The sequence below is a fragment of the Phycodurus eques genome, chromosome 13 (assembly GCF_024500275.1).
Source record: "Phycodurus eques isolate BA_2022a chromosome 13, UOR_Pequ_1.1, whole genome shotgun sequence".
Classification (NCBI taxonomy): Eukaryota; Metazoa; Chordata; class Actinopteri; order Syngnathiformes; family Syngnathidae; genus Phycodurus; species Phycodurus eques.
In genome coordinates this window covers 835,424-857,392 of record NC_084537.1, presented here as the reverse complement: position 1 = coordinate 857,392, position 21,969 = coordinate 835,424, and the positions used below count along the sequence as shown (strand labels likewise).

The following is a 21,969-nucleotide window of genomic DNA, read 5'->3' as shown; positions in this document are numbered from 1 at the left end:
ATGTTTTTCAACTATTACATTTCTTTTCAAAGGGGAATTGGTAAAAAAAAAAAAATGCTTGCAAATATCTCAATGTTATCACACCAGAACACAATTAAATATGTTTGATTTGCTTTCGTGGGCCACACAAAATGATGTGGCGGGCCGCATCTGGCCCACGGGCCACCAGTTTGACATCTGATTTTAAATGATGAACCACTGGTGGATGGATGAAATGTTTTTATTCGTGAATACTGAAATTGCTAATTTCTTAAAATGTTAATTTAAGTTCCCAATTTAGACGCGTCTATAAGGTCATATAAGTCACCTATGTGGAGTTTTATTTGTGTGAGTGTCCGTATTTTGATGAGCTGTTTACGTAACGTTGACGAGCTCGGAACTAAAGCAGACAACACCGGCGGGTTGATTTAGTAGACGCACCACTGACAACTAGCTAGGTAGCGGCCACTGGAAACGAAACTGCTTGCCATTTGCACAATTAAGTCAAACGTACTCGCTCGGTTTTGTCTGTCAGGCAAAGGTATTTAGTGTAACGGCGAATATGGGGGTTCCGAAGTTTTATCGCTGGATATCAGAGCGTTACCCTTGTCTCAGTGAAGTTGTCAAGGAACATCAGGTAAGATAGCTGTGGACTGCGGTTCCCGATTTAGCGAGCCAGGCAGCGTTAGCTTGGATAGCAGTTGGCTGTCGGCTTGCTCCAAACGGGCTGTTGAAGTTCGAATGTGCTTGACTCACTTGAACGGTTTTTAATCAATTATATATCTTACCGAGTTAATGTGCAATAATTGAGACCCAAAAGAACCATGGGCGGCGCAAATTGCTCGTGTACGTCAACTGCCTATTATTATTATGTGATTGAGCGTAGACGATGGAGATAAAATACGTTTTGTAATAATTCACTGCGTCCTTTTGTTCAAGTGATGTGGTCAGTGGCGGTGCTCGCTTGAATAGCGCCCTGTGCGAGACCCTTCGAGCCATTGCGAATGGAAGTGTGAGCCCCCCCCCCCCCCTTTTTTTTTTTTTTTTTTTTTTTTTTTTTTGGTCATACATTAGAAATAACATGAAAATTGGCTCACTGGATTAGGAAGTAAGCATCTTTAAGTACATGTATGTACAGAATATCAGGTATGAAATAATATACAATGCTCTAAATTAATGTCTGTTGCTACAGACATGGACAGGCCTGTAAGGTGTGACAGACCAAACAACAACAAAACAAATAAAACTTTGTCCTCCATTTATCATACATGCAAATCCGTTTCCTTTAGGCGAAATTTGCCGTTTTGAACTCAAAATAGGCCAATTTATGTGAATCGTATCGATCAGGTCAGGGGGTGGGGTCGCCATCGCTGACGTCGTAGGCTGTTTCATACTCCTTGAACGCTGGCAGCTGGATCCAGTCCACACATCCACCATCCACACACACATGTAATTGTGAATATTACTTCACGGTGGAATAATATCAGAATCATCTTTATTTGCCAAGTATGTCCAAAAAACACACAAGGAATTTGTCTCCGGTAGTTGGAGGTGCTCTAGTACGACACCAGACAGTCAATTGACAGAGAACACTTTGGAGACATAAAGCCATTGACAAAAAAAAGTCACTGAGCAATAAAGTGCTGCTTGTTATCTGGTAATGCCGGTACTTTTTTTTTTTTTCCTTTGACAATTGTGCAAAAGATGCAGAGTCCTCTAGCACTTAGAGCAGTTCGAATGACTAATATTGCAATAGTCCGGTGCAAAGGGCGCCGAGACTTCAAGGAGTGGATGCGGTTTAAAGTGACGAGTAGCGCGATAATCTTGGACGGTGTTGGTGTGCAAATGTTGCGATCGTATCGGCCTGAGGTTCCGCCTGTGCACAGAAACGTCAGAATTTGCAAATTATTTCACTGTTGAGTAATTATTTCACTGTGTACTTTTTGGAGGACTACTTTGACTTGAGTCCCATTATTGTCAAGTAACAGTAGTCTTACTTGAGTACAATGTTTGGCTACTTTACCCACCTCTGGAGCGGACATCCTCTATTGCTAACTCTTACGTTTAAGCAACGACACATGCAAGCCTTCACTCTGGATATGTTGTTCAGATGGTAGAAGGCAGTTTTAGTAATTGATTTGATATGACTGTTGAAAGTCAGGTCGGAATCTTCAGACACTCAATACACCGAGGTTTCGGACTTGGTCTCCAGTCCACACATCCACCATACACACACACATGTAATTGTGAATATTACTTTTCTTTTTTGTTAAAAACAATTGTCTAATTTTTGTTGTGGTTTAATTGAAGAAAATGTTGGCTCATCCAGTTATTTGTTTAAGTTCGTTCACAACACCTCAATTGAAAAGCAAAGGGATTCCCAACCAAGTACTGAAGATTAACATATCGTTTTGAAAGTACCATATATTGATTGATTTAATGTGACCCTAATTTCTTTCTTTTTTTCCCTACAAAAACTGAAGTAAATAGGGATTTCTTCACAGTATTCAAACTTTTTGGAATTCCTGATTTTGTGGGTTTATGAGCTGGAAGCCCAAGTTTTGTAAAAATAAACAAACAAACACTTGAAATTGTTTACGTTGTGGGCCCTTAATCTATAATCTTTGAAAGTTTAACCTTTTGAATGGAATTATGGAAATAAACTTTTTTTGGAAAGGGTCAGTGCAGTACATAATTGTAAAAATGGGTGACTAAGAAAGTTATTTGTATCAGAATGCTTCAGTAAAAACACTGTATGATCACACTGTGATAATATGGAATTTATTTTTTGTAAAATTGGTCAGCAACATAGTGGGTTCGATCCCCGGCCCCGCCTGTGTGGAGTTGGCATGTTCTCCCCGTGCCTGCGTGGGTTTTCTCCGGGCACTCTGGTTTCCTCCCACATCCCAAAAACATGCATGGTAGTTTCATTGAAAAATCTAAATTGCCCGTAGGTGTGAATGTGTGTGCGGATGGCTGTTTGTTTGTATGTGCCCTGCGATTGGCCGGCAACCAGTTCAGGGTCTACCCCGCCTCCTGCCAGATGTTAGCTGGGATAGGTTCCAGCATGCCTGCGACCCTAGTGAGGAGAAGCGGCTCAGAAAATGGATGGATGGATGTTGGGGTGGAATGGTACAATCAATGTATTGCGGAGAAAATGAAAATGTAATCATGATTCAAGAGATATTTTCAATTGGTGTTGAAAATGTTCCGTAGATGAATGGAAAATCATCATTATTTAATGTTTGGTCAGCTTTTTTAATTTCACTTCTAATCTTACAAAATCATAATGTTCTTTTTCAGATTCCAGAGTTTGACAATCTCTATCTGGACATGAATGGGATCATCCATCAGTGTTCTCACCCAAATGATGAGGACGTTCACTTCCGCATCTCTGAAGAGAAGATTTTTGCAGACATTTTCCATTACCTGGAGGTGCTTTTCAGGATCATCAAGCCACGCAAGGTCTTTTTCATGGCAGTAGATGGTGTGGCACCAAGGGCAAAGATGAACCAGCAGAGAGGACGGAGATTCCGGTAAATGCAGGATTTTCAGTGGATATAAAAAGTCTACACATTCCTCTTCAGTCGTCATGTTTTTGTGATTCAAAAAGCTCAATCGAAAGTATTTCAACTTTTTTTCCCCACCTCTAACCTGTACAACTCATGAAAAAAATCTTTTTGCGAAAGGAAGTCAAAATAAACTGAGGATATGCTTGTTAAGTGTGTACACATGTGGCTGAATTATCCAATCACATTCAAACTCATGTTGAGTGGAAGTCAGCTCGAGAAGTGTGAACTTTCACTGGTCTCACGATTCGATTACAATTATCATGTCCACAATTTGATATTATGATGCATCATTTACATTTTCTGTGTTACAGTATTTGGATACACAGGGCGTCCCATAGGTTTCCTTACATAGGGGAACATTATTTTATGAGAATTTTTTTTTTATTTAAATAGTACACTCTAGATGACTACAGATGTTTTGCCAAACCTGTTTACGTGTCCTCCACTGCGAGAGAACCCATTAACACATCTGGAGTTCTACCTCTAATGGTGTTGGTGATACAAAATTACTGCTTTAAATTCGAGTCGACTTAATTTGACTCTGTATACATGTTCTCCCATAGTCCTACTTTACACTACTTGCTGAGGCTGGTGGGACTTTGAAAGTAGTCTTGCCAAAAAGACCAAAGAGAAGTAAAAACACTAGCCAAGTCAAAACTGGGGAGGCACAAAGAGCTCAGAAAGTACACCAGCTCCTCTCTTACACCCTTTCTTGATTTCCATATTTCTGAATGCGTTTTGGCGTTAGGGCGAGTCTGATATACAGTATGACTAAATTAACCCCCCCCCCCCTTTTTTTTTTTTTAAGTTTATGGACAATGTGCACATATATTAATCAATATTCAAAGACTTGAAGGGATGCTTGCACCAGATGAATTAACATACGTTAGTTTTAGAGACAGCATGATGTTTATATGTGCATGTGTTTTTAAATGAAGGTCTGCCAAAGAAGCAGAGGATAAAATAAAAAAAGCTCTGGATAAAGGAGAGGTGTTGCCTACAGAAGCTCGCTTCGACTCAAACTGCATCACGCCAGGTATGCCCCCTTTTTCTTGTCTTTTTTTCTTTTTGCTTCTTCAAATACCTCTGACCTAACTGTATAGCAATCAGCATTTTTTTTTTTTTTTTTTTTTTTAAAGCATTAGCAAATTTAATGTACTTGCTCGTCTCCCTCCAGGCACTGAGTTCATGGTGAGACTCCAAGAGCAGCTGAAGTATTTTGTCCACAACAAGCTCTCCACTGACAAATCTTGGCAGAATGTCAAAATCTATTTATCAGGTCATGAGGTGTGTGTATATTTGTGCATGTTAACATTTTTGAGTTGAAGAAAAAAATTTATACGTTGATATACTGACCAATTTGGAGGGTTTGCATCTATTTTGTAGACCCCTGGTGAGGGAGAGCATAAGATCATGGAATTCATACGTTCAGAGACTGCGAGGCTAGGTCATGACCCCAACACGCGCCACTGCTTATATGGCCTGGATGCTGACCTGGTAGGATTTGTGTACATGTTAACTTGATGTGTCTGTGTATCAATATGTCAGGTCTCTCAAGATTCTTTTGGTGTTTTGGCCCATGAATAGATCATGTTGGGTTTGACTAGCCATGAGCCAAATTTCTCCCTGCTCAGAGAAGAGGTCCGCTTTGGAGGAAAGAAATCCCAGAAAAGGTTTGCATTGTTATTGTTCATGTTTATTTTGTTAATTTTAAATTTTCAAGTTCTGCAATTTTCTTTAATTCTAGAAATGGAAATACAAATTTTAACCCCCCCAAAGGGCAATGAGCTATCTGACTTGTTTGATTGAGCAATAAACTCAGCTCAACTTTATTTCTAGGGCACTTAAAAACGACCAGAGCTGCCCACAAACTACCTTACATTATATGAAAATAAAACATGAAAAAAGTTAAACATAGGACAGATTGAAACAATAGATTAAAAACAATATTAGAAACAAAACACTAATACTCCGAAGAATAAAAATGAGTTTTAAGACTAGTTTAAACAAACAAACAAAATGCTTACCTGTACATAGTCATTTTGTCTTGGACATAGCAAACGATCATTTGCTTTTTTACATCATACCATTTCCATCCATCCATTCATTTTCTGAGCCGCTTCTCCTCACTAGGGTCGCGGGCGTGCTGGAGCCTATCCCAGCTGTCATCGGGCAGGAGGCGGGGTACATCCTGAACGGGTTGCCAGCCAATCGCAGGGCACATACAAACAAACAAACAAACAACCATTCGCACGCACAGTCACACCTGCGGGCAATTTAGAGTCTCCAATTCATGCATGTTTTTGGGATGTGGGAGGAAACCGGAGTGTCCGGAGAAAACCCACGTAGGCACGGGGAGAACATGCAAACTCCACACAGGCGGGGGGGAACCCGGGTCCTCAGAACTGTGAGGCTGACGCTGTAACCAGTCGCCCACCGTGCCGCATCATAGCATTTCTTTAAAGATAATTTTTCAAGATGTATATAGTTAACCCACCTGCGAAACACCATAGGGACCGAGTCCTGCTGCGAATAGTGAAAAGCTGAGTAATTGACGCCCCCCCCCCCAACCCAAATTCTTATAGTTTCCTGTATTATTACTTTAAACCATAACTATATCATTAACTATCTTAAATAACTGGTATCATTTCAAACTCATTTTACAACATTACATTACAGTTGCAAGAAAAACATGTTGAACCGTTTAGAAGTACGTGGCTTTCTGCGTAAATTGTTCATGACTCTGTTACCAATGTTTTGCTTTTATCGGGCCCATCATGTAAACAGTCGCAGTGCAGGGTAGGGTGGGATGTCGAATTTTGATAGCAATTTTGGCTTCTCACGATCATAAAACATTATAAATGAAGAACGAGTAATGTGGCGCTCTGTGTGGTCTGGGCCTGCGCTGCAGCAAGATTGTGACGTGTGTGGATCCATATGTAGAGGAAGCCTTTTTTCCACGGGAAAAAAAACAAGTCATTTCGCACATAGTCGAGGGTTCACTGTTGTCATTTAGATTGACCTTTCCACCTTTAAGGTGCTTCAAAATTGCCTGCTGAACAAAGGGAACATGGGAGTTGAGCAGCCGCGAGAGAATTCAAGATCAACAAATCCACGGTTCGCAAGTGGAGGAAGCAGGATAACGAGCTTCGCCAAGTCAAGAAAATGAAGCTGAGTTTTCGCGGAAAAAAGGCAAGGTGGCCCGAGTTGGAAGACCAACTCGAGCAATGGATTGAGCAAAGAACAGCCGGGAGAAGCGTCTCTAGAGTCACCATTCGACTGAGGGCAATAACGCTTGCAGAAGAACTGAAAATCGAACATTTTCAAGGAGGTCCGTCTTGGTGCTTTCGTTTTATGAAACGGCGCCATCTATCCATCCGGGCAAGGACTACCGTGGCGCAGCAACATCGGGCAAATTACAAGGAAAAGCTGGCCATCTTCCGCTTCTACTGCAGTCAAAAGATTGCCGACAAACACATCCAGCCCAACCACATCACCAACATGGACGAGGTGCCGCTCACTTTCGCTGACTTTCGACATCCCGGTGAACCACACTGTAGAGAAGAAGGGGACCACCACGGTAGCGATACGCACATCGGGGCGCGAGAAGTCTGCTTTTACTGTTGTGCTTGGTTGCCATGGTAATGGCTAGAAACTGCCACCTATGGTGATTTTTTTTTTTTTAAGAGGAAGAGGCTGCCGAAAGAGAGGTTTCCAGCCGAAGTCATCGTTAAGGCCAATCAAAAGGGCTGCATGGACGAGGAGAAAATGAGAGAGTGGTTGAGTGAGGCGTACGTAAAGAGACCGGATGTTTTTTTCCACGCATCACCGTCCCTGTTGATCTGTGACTCCATGCGCGCCCATCTCACAGCCGCTGTGAAAAACCAAGTGGAACTAAGACTGGGAGGCAACGCCGAGCGAGTCACGCCACCATATGTGAATGGATTATGGATGCTTGGGCTCAGGTATCTGGTTTGACTGTTGTCTGAACTTTCACAAAAGCCGGCATCGTTGCTGAACAGCCCCCTGGCAACGAGACTGACTCTGACAATGACGAGAGGGAACCCGGCGTGTTTGTTGGAGAACTTGCCCAACTGTTCATTTCGGATACAGAACATGAGGACTTTAATGGATTTGTGGATGAGGATTGATCAAAAAATAACGTGGGTAAATTGTTAAATACTTCAATAAAGTACAACCGAACTCCGTTTTCCTCCCGCTGCCTTTTTAAAAACATTGTTTTAGCGTGTATGGCATCTACCGTATGTTTTAAGATAGCATATGTTTTACCATGCCTGCGCCCAATAATACGGTGTGCCTTATGTATGCGTTAAATACAGAAATAGACACCGTAACTGAGACTGCGCCTTTTAATACGGTGCGCCCTATGGTCATAAAAATATGGTAGTCCAAATAATTACTTGAGTATAAAAGTACTCTGAAAAAACTACTCAAGTACCGAGTAACTCGTGAGTAACTTCAGATTTTTTTTAAATCAGAGCATGAACGTCAAATAAAATAAAAATAACTAAATAGAATTGTGCAAATTCAGATATTACTGAACAATATTACTTAATCTAAAACATAAATAAAACCTATTAAAAACCTTATATTGCTGCTGGCGGCTCACCAGGTCGAAAACAGGAACAAGGCTGCATTGGATATAAAATGTAGACAGACCCCTGTTCAAATGCCAGGTTTTTGTGTTGTAAAATAATTTTGACCAAGATAAATCATTTTAAAACTTTTTCCACCATTTATGTGACCTAGAATTTGTGCAACTTAACAGATTTATTTTTGTATCTTTTTGAGAGGGGAGGTGAAAATAACTGAAATAAACTTGAATATGACTGACCTGGACTTGACGTTTAACTTCTTGGCTCGGTCAACAATGCAAAAGGGTTAAATCAAATTAAATAAAAATAAATCTGGTTGTACAAGGATGCACTCCCTCTTAAAAAAAGGCATGTGTCTGTGTTCAGAAGTAACATCACGTTCAAACTCGTTCAATGGGTGTCCACACTCAACTGCCCCCATTTACATTTTTAAGTGGCTGGAAAAACATGCATAGGGCGTTACAGAAACATTTGCTTCATCCACTGAAATCACTGAAGACTTATTGATAGTGTGTGAGAGAGAGCATGTTTTACAGGTACATGTGACCATAAAATAGTGCTAATGTTGCCATATCCACATCCAAAATAACACTTTAACCGTAAGGTGTTTTCTCCAGTTAGAAGTGGGCTGAAATGTCCAAGTTTCGACAGTGACAAAAGTACACAGCGTGTTAAAGCTGTTGTTTTTCGTGGTCTGTAAAGTCAACACGAGTCGCGTGCGGCTGTCATGACTCACTTTGATTGGCCTGTAAAGCCCAATAGAAGACTGCGCGCGGACATGGGACTTTCCTGTGTCGTTCAATTGAGTCAATAATTACTGTGGTAATCACGGTGGATTGGTGAAACGGTGCCCGATGCGAAAGTCGAAAATTCAACTCTAAAAATAGATTGCACACACAATTATTGATAAATGAAAGTTGCGAGCGGCATGTAGATTGTAATTTGTCCAAAATGTAAATGGAATGGAGTAAATGTAACATGTTCCTACCCACCTCTCCTGCTGAATGAGTCCTGTCTGTCTCATCACTTCCAGGATAACTGCTCCAGAGGAGACAACATTCCATTTGCTTCACTTGTCTCTTATGAGGGAATACATTAACTATGAGTTCTCGGTGGTTAAGGTAGATTCACACTCACATCGTGGCATACACAGACATAAAACCTGCGCTAATTCTGATTGATCTCAATTTTTTTTCTAGAAGGAGATGGGCTCTGATTATGACTTGGAGAAGATAATAGATGACTGGATTCTTATGAGCTTCCTAGTGGGGAACGACTTCATCCCTCACCTTCCTCATCTTCACATTAATCATGATGCTCTGCCGTTGTTGTATAAGACTTACATCCATGTGCTTCCCAGCCTTGATGGTGAGCGACATGAACAAAAACGTTTTCTAACTTCAGAGTATGTTGAGTCTTTTGTGTTTTAATTCTGTATTAATGGTAACAAATTTAGCACCTACAGTAAAGCGCTTTGTGCTTAGTAGATTATTTCTTTGTTGTAACAACACTTGGCAATCAATCATATGCCGATGGAAAGTCTGTTAGATAGCATTTTAAATGGTGCCAATTTTAAGGCAGATGAATTTGTGGGACAAGCAGCAGAGCTGAGTATGTGGGTTGTGCCCATGAAAAATGTAAAATCTTGCCTGCCGATGCCTAACAGTTCATTTTGCTGTTGCCATTGAGTTTAGTTTGGTGGAGTACATGATTGAAGGTTGGGGGGGGGACACACATTCACAATTTAACCTACTATTCATTTAACAGTCGTAAGTCTCAGTAGTTGTCATCTTGAAGGATAGAATTTGGTTCCTGACTGTGGAGCTATGGTTTTGCCTCTGGTTACAGAATCTCATCTTGATATATCTGCATTGAGATTGACTCCAATGATGACAAACCTAATTTTTCCTGTGAGAGAGGCTCCGCCCCACACCATCACACTGCCTACACCGAAATGTTACTCTGTCAATGCAGCAAGCAGCATAGAGTTCTCAGTGTCTTCTACACACTTTGACCCTCCGATCCAGATGCCGTAGGCAGAATCTGGACTCCTCGCTGAACATGAGATTGCTTCTGGTAATGCACCGAAATGAAAATTCTTGACCGAAACCGAAAACCTGAATCTGGGAACCTTTGTCCGAAAGCCAAAACACCAGAAGAAAATACAATGAGAGCTGAAAACCACCTTGCTGAGCTGATCTTGAGTTGGTGTATTGCACCCAAAGAACCAGAACATCATCGGACCTTACAAACCTTGATGACAAGCTAACAGGATGGAGCACCATTCTGGTGTCCTCCTCTTCCTGGGTGCTAAAAAGCTCATTTATTGTTTCTTGGCCAGTGCCATTCACTTTGATCACAATATATCCATCTTGAAATCCTCCAGCCAACTATAGAGGTATTCTAAGGAACCGTCTTTTGCATTTTCTATGACGTATTCACGAACAAATGTTTGCATCGGCTTTCAGAAACAGCCTATAGTGCTGCACTGTTCAACTTCCAATGGTGTGATGAGTTGGTATATTTTGAGGAATAACACCCTCTCCGCTGATGTTCATCTGTCTTGATTGATGCCTTGGAGTCATATCGATCAAACGCTACAGTGACTGATTCAGCCTGGAAAGTTGGGCTTCTGAGTATCCTTATCAATCTCTTCAGAACATTTTCAGCGAAATTCAACTTCATTGAACGTTTTGAAGTGATCCTCATTCAGACCCAGCCTGTACCATTTCCATCCCATCTATTATTATTATTATTAATATTATGTAGGCTGATATATGAAAGTTGGCTTCAAGTTTCAAGGTAATGGTGCAATGCTGCAACTTTGTTTTATGGAACACCACCTTGAAGTTTTGGTAACTCATAGGCGCTGTCCAGATCAGTCAAATGTGGCATGTTCATTCTTAGAGGAGACACCTACTGATCACTGTAGCAGGGCCCATGCTACCAGGTTGGTACCTTATTGGCAAAAGCAAGATCAAGCTGTATGGCATTTGCAGAGATAATTTGGCAATTTTTCCATTGGAGCAAAGCCACATACTTAGCTCTGCTGCTCATCCACACATGCATGTTCCTTACAGATATGGCACCATTTAAAAATGGAAATAAAATCTTTCCAGTGGCATAAGGTTTATTGCAAGAGCATAGTTGCAAGGATATAATGTACCAAAAACAAATGCCCTTACTTTTTGTGTTAAGTTTACTTTTTATTAAACCTTTGACATGTATCAAATTGATGTCTTTTGTACTCAGGTTATCTGAACGAGAATGGCCACCTTAACCTTGGAAACTTTGAGAAATACTTGGAGAAACTCTCTGAGGTGCAGCTTTCAGAAACAAATTCTCCCTTTTTAAATCGGAACTGGGCATTGTTTTTGTCTTGAAAAAAAGTGCTAGAAATTCTTTCAATGATTTTCCCATTATGTTTAGCTGATCCACACATTGATATCCCATTACCGATTAACGAAATGGGTAAGAAAATTTAGTGGATGTTTGAGAGAAGTGGTTAAGTTTTAAATGGTTGTATCCGGGTCTGTAATCCAAAAACTAATTTAATCCAGATGTAATACAGTTTGTGCATTGCAGCAATTAAATTTAACATACACTCTGTGTTTTATATGCTTATCTCTGTGAAATTTCATCAGATCTTAGTTGATTTTATCTTGGTATTCTGTTTGTGAAACAGCATGCAAATAAACGCATACTGATCGGGCTGGCAGCAAATGTCAATTTTTAGTTGAGATCTTAGAGGGCACCATGTATAGTCATTTTGAGTGTTAGCAAAAGTGCTCAACATAATTGATTTCTATGTATTATGTTTATATTGTTTCCCTACGTCTGTCCAGTTTGACCATGAACATTTCAATGAAGTATTTGTGGACTTGAAGTGGTTTGAGAGTAAAGTTGGGAACAAGTACCTGAATGAGGCGGCCGGCCGAGCAGCAGAGACTGAAGCTGCCGGTAAACGCACCAACAGGGAAGAGGTAGGACTGCAATGATCAAACCTTGTCAAGTATTCACTGTTGTGTTTTCCTTCATACTTAAACTTACTTGTGCTACTTACGCCACATGCCTGTGTGTCTACAGGATTCCGCTCTCCCTCTGGCAGCGTTGACCTCACCTGATAAAGTGTTAGATAGTGGAAAAGGACCTGCTGTCGAGGATGATGATGAAGATGATTTATTTGAAACGGAGTTCAGACAGTACAAACGCACATACTATATGACCAAGATGGGGGTGGACGTAGTCTCTGAGTGAGTTTATTGCCACACACCCCACACACGCTTTGTATGAAAAAGCCGGTTAATACATTACTGCAATGGATGCAGTTGAAGCTGATTGTTTTGTTTTTTCTTGTAATGAACAATTGACAAATATTCTTCGTCCCGTCATCAACTTGATAATACCTTTGGCTTCTCCTTTGTTCACGCAACCTTATGAAATGACAGCTGCTATTTCAAAAGACGACTTTCATCCCGTTCATCTTAACCCTATTCAAGGGTTGTCATTATCAAATTGTCCTCTTCCATATCTCCGTCATCTTGCATCTTCTTTCATTCAACACATCCACTTTGCACATTCACATTTTTTGTAATTTTTAAAAAAAAATATTATTGATGTTCTTGCTGTTGTTTTAAAAAAAAAAAAAATAAATAAATAAAAATAAAATAAATCTGAAGTTACTCACTATGTACTTGAGTAATTACGTCACTGTGTACTTTTTACTCAAGTAATATTTTGGAGGACTATATTTTTACTTGAGTCACATTATTGTCAAGTAACAGTACTGTTACTTGAGTACAATATTTGGCTACTCTACCCACTTCTGGAGTGGACATCCTCAGTTGGCCTTTCTTACAAAGTATTTTACAAAAAACAATGATTTCCCATTAAAGTAGAAACGTCACAACAGAAGTTTTGTTTTTACATTTTTAAAAAAAAATTCCATCCATCCATTTTCTTTACAAACTTTAGGCACTTTAGACTCGTCGTTAGTCAATCGAAGGGCTCTAATTATTTTATATTCTGACTCTGTTTTATCGATGTTATAATTATAAGCATTTACAGTTTATAATTTAAAGGATTAGAAATAAAAGATGGGACCATACATCAATTTGTAATATTTTAAGTGACCTGAAAAGATGTTTCTTTTCTTTTGCAGTGATTTTCTATCAAAGCAGGCCAAATGTTATGTTGAAGGCATCCAGTGGATTCTCCACTACTATTACCATGGGGTTAAATCCTGGAGCTGGTGAGAATTTATTCCCATTTAATTTTTCAGCAACCTGATATGTCATTTCTTTTTACTTACTTTTATTACTCCCCAGAGAAATTGCTATGGTTGTTATTTTAGACTTCGCAAAACACCCATCAGTTTAAGTTTATTAATAACATATGTTTTTGTTTCTCTAGGTTTTACCCCTACCACTATGCACCGTTCCTGTCAGACATCAGAAATATTTCAGAGTTGAAGTTGACTTTTGATCTTGGGAAACCCTTCATGCCATTCCAGCAACTCTTGGCAGTCCTACCCGCTGCCAGCATGGAGCTGCTGCCTGAATGTTACAGGGTAACGCACTTCTTGTGTACTCTAACACACATCCAGCAAGAAAGAAGTACTTTTATTAATATATTGTATTTACTTGGATTTCTGCATAAATCGGTCCTATAACTGATTTTCTAAATCACCAATCGACAATTTACTTAAATTCATAACACACAAACAATTATGGAGGCCTTCTTTTTTTTAACATAACATGAAAATGTTCACAGTGCAGGCTGGATGAAGTATATAAACCTTTGGATTTAATAAGTAATAGAGCATCCTTTGGCAGCAATAACCTCAACCAAAACCTTTCTTTAGTTGCAGATCAGACTTTTGGACATTTCCTGTACAAAACAGTTTCAGTTCAGCAGTTTTCTTGGGATGTCTCTTGTGAATCGATGCCTTACGGTCCTGCTACAGCCTCTCAATCAGGTTGAGGTCAGGACTCTGACTGAGCCACTCCAGGATTCTGTGCTGTGCTCTTGCAGTCATCTTTCCAGGATGGCCACTGCAAGAGAGAGTAATACAGTGCAGTGAAAAAGTATCAGCCACCTTCCCAAATTCTTAGATTTTTGCTTAGTTTTAATCTTTAAGATCATCAAACAAATGTAAATATCAGACAAATAAAATTTCCCAGCACTGTAACTGTGATTAGCCTTTTCAAGTCATAGGCGATCTGTTTTACTATGAACTGATGAATATCAAGGCTTTTTAGATACCTGTACAATTTTGTGACCCTTTACAGCACCATGTAAGTCAACAATTAATAATCATATAAGAGATCTTTTGTGCGAGAAATTGTTCACATCAGGCAATTCTTGAGAATAGAAAACTGAAAACTGGTATTTTTGTTAATGGGGCAAGGCAGTTTTTCTCAAGGCCGCTAATTTCGTCACATTTGTTGAACTGTAGGTTGACTGACTCCCTTTAGGTAGTTTCATCGCATGGTTGGACAACTGTCTCCTCCTTCTCACAGCTGTGATTCCACATTCATCAGAATAATTCTACGTTTCTATTTGATCCAGAATAATCTTACCATTAGGGCTGCAACGCACAATTATTTCAGTAATCGATTTTTTTTTCCTCGATTAATCCATGAATCGGATTCTAAAAAGCTTTTTAAGATTTCCATCCATTTGTTACAAAACAAGACACAATTTCATTTTGACAGTGGAAAAAAAAATACACATTGATTATGATATAGTTACTGGCTTGGTCCTTAACGTGTCAAGAAATGGGCAAAAATGTTGGTAATTTTCAAAAGTAAAAGATGTTTGCAAAGGTCTTATTTTGATGAAACACAGATAATTAGTCTGCTTTATTATTATCCATTTATCTTCTTTTTTCACCGCTTCTCCTCACTAGGGTCGCGGGCTCCTGGAGCCCATCCCAGCTATCTTCGGGCGGGAGGCGGTGTACACCCTTGAACCGTTCGCCAGCCAATCGCATGGCACATAGAAAGAAACAACCATTCGCACTCACACTCTCCAATCAACCTACCACGCATGTTTTTGGGATGAGGCACGGGGAGAACATGCAAACTCAACACAGGCGGGGCCGGGATTTGAACCCAAGTCCCCAGAACTGTGAGACAGATGTGCTAACCCAGTCGGTCACCGTGCCGGCGCTTTATTATTATAATAAATATAATTATTATTTACCGCTTTATTATTACAATATAATTAATATGTACTGTTGAGAGGCTGAAGTTCTGAGGAATTGGACAATTTTAAGTTAAAGCACTCGTAGGAACTTTAACATTTACAATGTCTTTTTTTTTTTTTTTTTTTTTTTTTTTTTTAAAAACACTACGTCTCCACAGAGCCACCAAAGATGATAATAGACTGTGCTTAGGCTTCAGTAATGTTTGTCATGATCATATTAGTATTAATAAATGATATACAGTGGAACCTCGATAAAACGGACCCCGATAAAACGCATCGGATAAAGCAGACTGTAGGGACTGAACAATGTGTCAAAAAATAGATTCCATTTGTCACTTAAATGCCGTTGACAAAGTCTGTCTGTTGCAAAATTGTTTACTGATGCTGTGGCGCACGCAGGCAGAGAATGGGACTGAATATCCAATGAATTCAGCGGCTTAATAGGAGTAGTGAATTTTTCAATATCAGTTTTGTTACTTATGATGTATGGTACCTTCACAGTTAGACCATCAACTTGAAGCTTGAACGTTGACGTTCCATCACTTGCCTTTTTTAACTTCCAATTCAATCATTTGACCAACTGTGTGTATCTCATTGTTTGAACATCATAAACAAGGTAAAGTCAACTTTTTAGATCACAGGGAACATTAAGGTTGTTTATATTTGTATTTTAATTCAGGTTTAACTATTGCCATTTTTTACTGCTAAAACCCTAGATGTACCTTTTTAGTGTTATGCAATGAATGCTTTTCTATTTGTGTAGCTGTAGAAATAGATTAGAAACATACTTCTTGTTCTTCAGCTGAAGTGTACCCTTCTGTTGTAAGGGTTGTGAGCTTTGTAAAGGTAGACTACTTGTAAGTAATAATAATTATATTCAATACTTGTCCAAACGGTAAACTGTGGAATGTGGCTAGCAAGGAGGAGAACAAAGTAAAGCTTAAACATTTCAAAACACAGCTCAATGCAAGCCTTGGTCACAATTGCAATAATTAATATACTGTTTTTGATTTCCCAGCACCTGATGACCAGCGAAATGTCGCCCATTATTGATTATTATCCTACAGACTTCAAAACAGACCTCAATGGAAAACAGCAAGAATGGGAGGCCATAGTGCTCATTCCCTTCATTGATGAGGTGAAGCACACGCTTACAGTACAGTGGACTAAAGGCACACGCCAGTTCATAATTTTTCACCCAAACATGGACATTTTCTGTCATGTTTTTTGTTTTTTCAACAGAGGTGTTTGTTAGCAGCCATGGAGAGCTGCAATTATAAGTTGACAAAAGAAGAAAAAGCCAGGAATCATCACACCGAGTGTGCTCTATATACATATGAGGATGAAATAGACTTCACATACCTCTCAACTGTTCCTCAGCTCTTCCCAAATATCATCCACTGCCATGTCAGGTAGACTGTTCCCCCTTAACTCTTACACTGGTAGACTGAGCTCAGTCAGATTTCTAAAGTATTATCTTGCTGAAACCTGTCATACATTAATTAGGTAGACTCATAGTACAACCCCAATTCCAATGAAGTTGGGACGTTGTGTTAAACAAAACCTGTATGTACCGTTCAGCATTAATGGTGCCTTCACAGATGTGTAAGTTTCCCATGCCATTAGCACTAACACAGCCCCATACCATCACAGATGCTGGCTTTTGAACTTTGCGTCCATAACAGTCTGGATGGTTCTTTTCCTCTTTGGCCCGGAGAACAAACATCCACAATTTCCAAAATCAATTTGAAATGTGGACTCGTCGGACCAAAGACCACTTTTCCACTTTGCGTCAGTCCATCTTAGATGAGGTCGGGCCCAGAGAAGCCGGCGGCGTTTCTGGATGTTGTTGATAAATGGCTTTTGCTTTGCATAGTAGAGTTTCAAGTTGCACTTACAGATGTAGCGCTGAACTGTATTTACTGACATTGATTTCCTGAAGTGTTCCTGAGTCCATGTGGTGATATCCTTTACACATTGATGTTGGTTTTTAATGCAGTGCCGCCTGAGGTATCGAAGGTCACGGGCATTCAATGTTGGTTTTCGGACTTGCCGCTTACATTTTACATTTCTCCAGATTCTCTGAACCTTTTGATTGATGATATGGACTGTAGATTATGAAATCCCTAAATTCCTTGCAATTGTACATTGAGGAACATTGTCCTTAAACTGTTGGACTATTTTCTCACGCACTTGTTCACAAAGAGGTGAACCTCGCCCCATCTTTGCTTGTGAATGACTGAACAATTCAAGGAAGCTCCTTTTCTACCCAATCATGGCACCCACCCATCCATTCCATTTTCTGAGCCGCTTCTCCTCACTCGGGTCGCGGGCGTGCTGGATCCTATCCCAGCTGTCATCGGGCAGGAGGCGGAGTACACCGTGAACTGGTTGCCATCCAATCGCAGGGCACATACGAACAAACAACCATCCGCACTCACAATCACACCTACGGGCAATTTAGAGTCTCCAATTAATGCATGTTTTTGGGATGTGGGAGGAAACCGGAGTGCCCGGAGAAAACCCACGCAGGCACGGGGAGAACATGCAACCTCCACACAGGCGAGGCTGGGGATTGAACCCGGGTCCTCAGAACTGTGAGGCTGACGCTCTAACCAGTCATCCACCGTGCCGCCTAATGGCACCCACCCGTTCCCAATTAGCCTGTTCACCTGTGGGATGTTCCAAACATGTGTTTGATGAGCATTCCTCAACTTTCTCAGTCTTTTTTGCCACCTGCCCCAACTTTTTTGGAATGTGTTGCAGCCATAAAATTCTAAGTTAATGATTATTTGCTAAAAAACAATTAAGTTAGTTTGAACATTAAATATCTTGTCTTTGTCGTGTATTCAATTAAATATAGGTTGAACATGATTTGCAAATCATTGTATTCTGTTTTTATTTGTGTTACACAACGTCCCAACTTCATTAGAATTGGGGTTGTAATTGCAAGGCACCATATTGTTAAAATCTATTCTCGTTGTTGTTCATTCTCTGCTTTGTCTATTTTTTACTTTGTTTGTTGGTTGCCTTTCATCACCACATTACCTGAATGAAGTTCATTTAAACTACAGTTGAAGAAAGCAAGATGCTGCTGCTACCCCCACCTATAGAGAGTAATATAATCAGACTTGAAGATAGATAGCACAGCCTGCCTCTCATCATGGTAGTTGGATGGAGAGATGGATATGTCGAGGTGTATTTGAATTATTGCATCCATCCAACATTTCTTCTTTGATATGTCCAATGCGAGTTAATTTGTAATGTGCTTGTGTTTTCCAGGAAAGAAGACATTCCCATGGATGCCTGGCAAGTTCCACTAAACCACATTGGCAGGAGTGTGGATCACTCAGCTCTGTATTTTTGTGGGTTTCCCACACTGCATCACATAAAACACAAGGTATATTATGCATATCCTCTTTGTTTTATCACTGATCACATTTAAATGATCAAATTTGAACATAGTGTAGGTTTCGGCCCAGTGCCAGTGCTATCTTTTTGTGCCTGTTCTCTGTCTTATTCTTGGTTTCACCCATTCTCAGTTTACTATGAAGAAGAGTGGGGTGATGGTATTCCAGCAGAGTAGCAGAGGTGAGAATATGATATTGGAGATCCTTCCCAGCCAGGAAAAACAACTGGTAAGCTCTGGTTAGTCTTCCTGTTAACACGGTGCCTAATGTATTGCTCATTATAAAACGAGAGATGACAAGATACTAGGTGCTTCAGCCAAATGTAATCTAATTCTGTATCAAAATGTCTGCATTTGGGAAAATAATAGTTTTGATTGACACCACCAGAGAAGTATTGTCAACATGTGCCTTCCAATATATAGTAGGTGTAGAACTACTGTACACAGTTTGTTTAATACTGAGATGTTTTTCACACTTGGTTAACTTGAATAGCTTCATGAGTGCAACATGAATGGAACCAAAATATTAGAAATCCCTACTCTCGCTGTATGTACCCCACAAAAATAAACTGTTGTGGCCGGCCCACTCATCTCCCTCCACCATGTGCCCGGTCTTCTAATTAATAGCTTTGTGATGATGTTGCTCAACAAGTACTGGGGAAGTCGCTGTTTGTCAACTGGCCACATCTAGAGGAAGCGCGCATCATTGCTGTGTCAGATGGAGACACCAAGTGAGAAGTTAATGTTTTTTTTTTCAATGTTTTATTTTGTATTGCAGAGGTTTCTTTCGGGTATTTGAATGCAAAAGCTCTCACTCGTTAACTAGCAAAAAAAAAAAAGTACAATAAATTGTTTCATGTTTTACAGGTGTGCTGTTGAAGAACCACCAGGGGTCCAAAGAGCCTACCACAGGCCTTCCACCCCACCCCCCACCAAAGTCACTATCCTCTCAGACAAGGAGCAGAGGGACTGGGTGAAAGACATCCAAGGAATAACAGAACAGTAAGGCTCAAACGCAAGCAAAAGCTTTTTAAATGAATGAAAAACACCTGCGTTATTTCAATGCATAATAATAATCCATAATCGATTATTATATATTTTATAGCTACCTGAAGAGGAAAGGCATCATTGTGACTGAAACAACTGTGGTTCTATACGGACAGCTGCTGACAGGAAGGAAATACATCCCCAAATCGAATGGTGTGGTTGAGTTGGAGAAACAGTGGGCTAAGCAGGTCCTTCCTTTCGCCTACCAGACTGTGGTCAAGGTAGATGCCAACAAGCCCCAATACATTAACTCTCACAGAACAACATAAAAACAGACACTTGAAGAATCAACATTAAGTTAGTTAACAGCAAAGATTAGATATGGGTAATGGGGGGGGATCACCAATGGAATGTGCTTGAACTCCTGTTTCGATACAAATGTTGTAGTGAGCGAGCTAATTCTGAATAGTCGAGGTCTGCATTTATGTAACTTAATGCAAAGTGTTGGTTGCAGCCAAGCTCGTTTGCTCCAAGGCTAATTGCTTATTATGCCATTCCCAGCAAACATCGATTATTCTATTCCATTCAAAATTAAAGGTACAATTGATGGTTAATTTTGTGCGGATGTCACCGTTGATGGCACGTTATACAGTATCATCTACTTATAAACTCTGTCCTCACCTTTCCTAGGACATTGACGCCTTTTATTCATCTTTGACCTGCTTTAAGAGCCTAGAAGACCTCTATCCTCCACTAACCACCGTTTTCATGGTGGGACACCCTTACTATGCTGCCATGGGCGAGGTTGGTTAACTACAATTTTGACAGTTCTAAGACTTTGGGTCTCATTCCAACTATAGCAACTGCATTTCCAGTGCTTGTTAAATTTTTTTAACAGGTGCAAGATTCGAGTGATGTTATCAAAGATGGGCGTGTACGTGTGGTTTTCAATGTGCCACATGAGCCCCAACTAGAAGTCCTAATCCAGAACCAGCATGTAAGACACATACATATACGTGAAAAGTGTCTCAAACTGTTTTTTCTTCTGAGTATATTTGTCTTTTGTATTTTATAGAAGTACAGTGTGAAGTACAGCCCTGGGTACATTGTGGCATCTCGTCTAGGTATCAGCGGCTACCTTGTGTCCCGCTTCTCTGGAAGTATTTTCATTGGTAGAGGATCTAAAAAGAAGTGAGTATTGATTCACTCTTTAGAAACGGATGCATTTCAGAAACACATTTTTGTGACCACTCCTCCATGAATGAATCATATGTGCTTGATATCTCTCTGCAAATGCATTCTTAGTCCCTGTGGGGAGCAAAAAGCGAATGTTGGCCTGAACCTGAAGTTCAACAAGAAGAATGAGGAGGTTCCTGGATACACAAAGAGGACTGAGAAGGAATGGCTTTACTCCGCTGCTGTGGAGGAGCTTTTAGCTGAATACTTAGAAAAGTAAAACAGAATATTGTCATTTAAGTGTGATTTTGAATAATTTATTCAAATTACATTTAAATTGTTTTATTATTTCATTATGATCTCTTATGCTCAAATAGATTTTCTGAGGTATTTGACATGGTCTCCAGAAACGGTCATGATGATGTGTTCTATGAGGATGATATCTGGCCTGGAGAAGACCACAATGGGTAAATGCATACTTGTCTTGTCATTTAAAAACAAATTACGCAGGTTTTATGTACGAGAAAATAATAATCTAGTCCTTATAGGTATTTTACATTTGGTAAACCTCAGATGAACTACAAAACATGGCACGTAGTATACAGTAACTACTTGTATAGCAGACTACAGTGGTGGGAAAAAGTGTTTCCCCCTTCCTGATGAATTTTTTTGCACGTTTGTCACACTTAAATGTTTTCCATCATCAAACAAATTAAATTATTAGTCAAAGACACAGAAGTAATGCAAAATGCACTTTTTCAATATTTTTTATTATGAAGGGAGAAAAAAAAATCCAAACCTAGATGGCCCTGTGTGGAAAAGGTGATTTCCCCCTCAACCTAATAACTGGTTGAGCGCCACCCTTATTAGAAACAACTGCAATCAGGCGTTATCAAGCGTTTGCGATAACTTGCAATGAGTCTCTTACAGCGTTGTGGAGGAATTTTGGCCCACTCATCTTTGCAGAATCGTTGTAATTCATCCACATTGGCGGGTTTTCGAGCATGAACCGCCTTTTTAA

The 21,969-nt window shown here is 39.9% G+C and overlaps 1 protein-coding gene across 1 annotated transcript in view; it reads left to right on the top strand.

The window, feature by feature from the left end:
- Nucleotides 1-411: 411 nt before the first annotated feature.
- Nucleotides 412-21,969, top strand: part of xrn1 (5'-3' exoribonuclease 1) — a 37,763-nt gene continuing 16,205 nt past the window's right edge. The window contains exons 1-25 of the mRNA XM_061693784.1: nucleotides 412-616; nucleotides 3,283-3,515; nucleotides 4,490-4,587; nucleotides 4,729-4,838; nucleotides 4,938-5,048; nucleotides 5,139-5,224; nucleotides 9,201-9,288; nucleotides 9,367-9,535; nucleotides 11,420-11,487; nucleotides 12,013-12,150; nucleotides 12,254-12,420; nucleotides 13,329-13,418; nucleotides 13,580-13,736; nucleotides 16,395-16,514; nucleotides 16,619-16,788; nucleotides 18,659-18,776; nucleotides 18,919-19,014; nucleotides 19,413-19,516; nucleotides 19,653-19,787; nucleotides 19,891-20,053; nucleotides 20,463-20,576; nucleotides 20,671-20,769; nucleotides 20,848-20,963; nucleotides 21,078-21,224; nucleotides 21,326-21,415. Coding sequence (XP_061549768.1) covers nucleotides 542-616; nucleotides 3,283-3,515; nucleotides 4,490-4,587; nucleotides 4,729-4,838; nucleotides 4,938-5,048; nucleotides 5,139-5,224; nucleotides 9,201-9,288; nucleotides 9,367-9,535; nucleotides 11,420-11,487; nucleotides 12,013-12,150; nucleotides 12,254-12,420; nucleotides 13,329-13,418; nucleotides 13,580-13,736; nucleotides 16,395-16,514; nucleotides 16,619-16,788; nucleotides 18,659-18,776; nucleotides 18,919-19,014; nucleotides 19,413-19,516; nucleotides 19,653-19,787; nucleotides 19,891-20,053; nucleotides 20,463-20,576; nucleotides 20,671-20,769; nucleotides 20,848-20,963; nucleotides 21,078-21,224; nucleotides 21,326-21,415 — 3,062 coding nt within the window. The 5' untranslated portion in view covers nucleotides 412-541. The remainder of the gene's footprint in view (nucleotides 617-3,282; nucleotides 3,516-4,489; nucleotides 4,588-4,728; nucleotides 4,839-4,937; nucleotides 5,049-5,138; nucleotides 5,225-9,200; nucleotides 9,289-9,366; nucleotides 9,536-11,419; nucleotides 11,488-12,012; nucleotides 12,151-12,253; nucleotides 12,421-13,328; nucleotides 13,419-13,579; nucleotides 13,737-16,394; nucleotides 16,515-16,618; nucleotides 16,789-18,658; nucleotides 18,777-18,918; nucleotides 19,015-19,412; nucleotides 19,517-19,652; nucleotides 19,788-19,890; nucleotides 20,054-20,462; nucleotides 20,577-20,670; nucleotides 20,770-20,847; nucleotides 20,964-21,077; nucleotides 21,225-21,325; nucleotides 21,416-21,969) is intronic.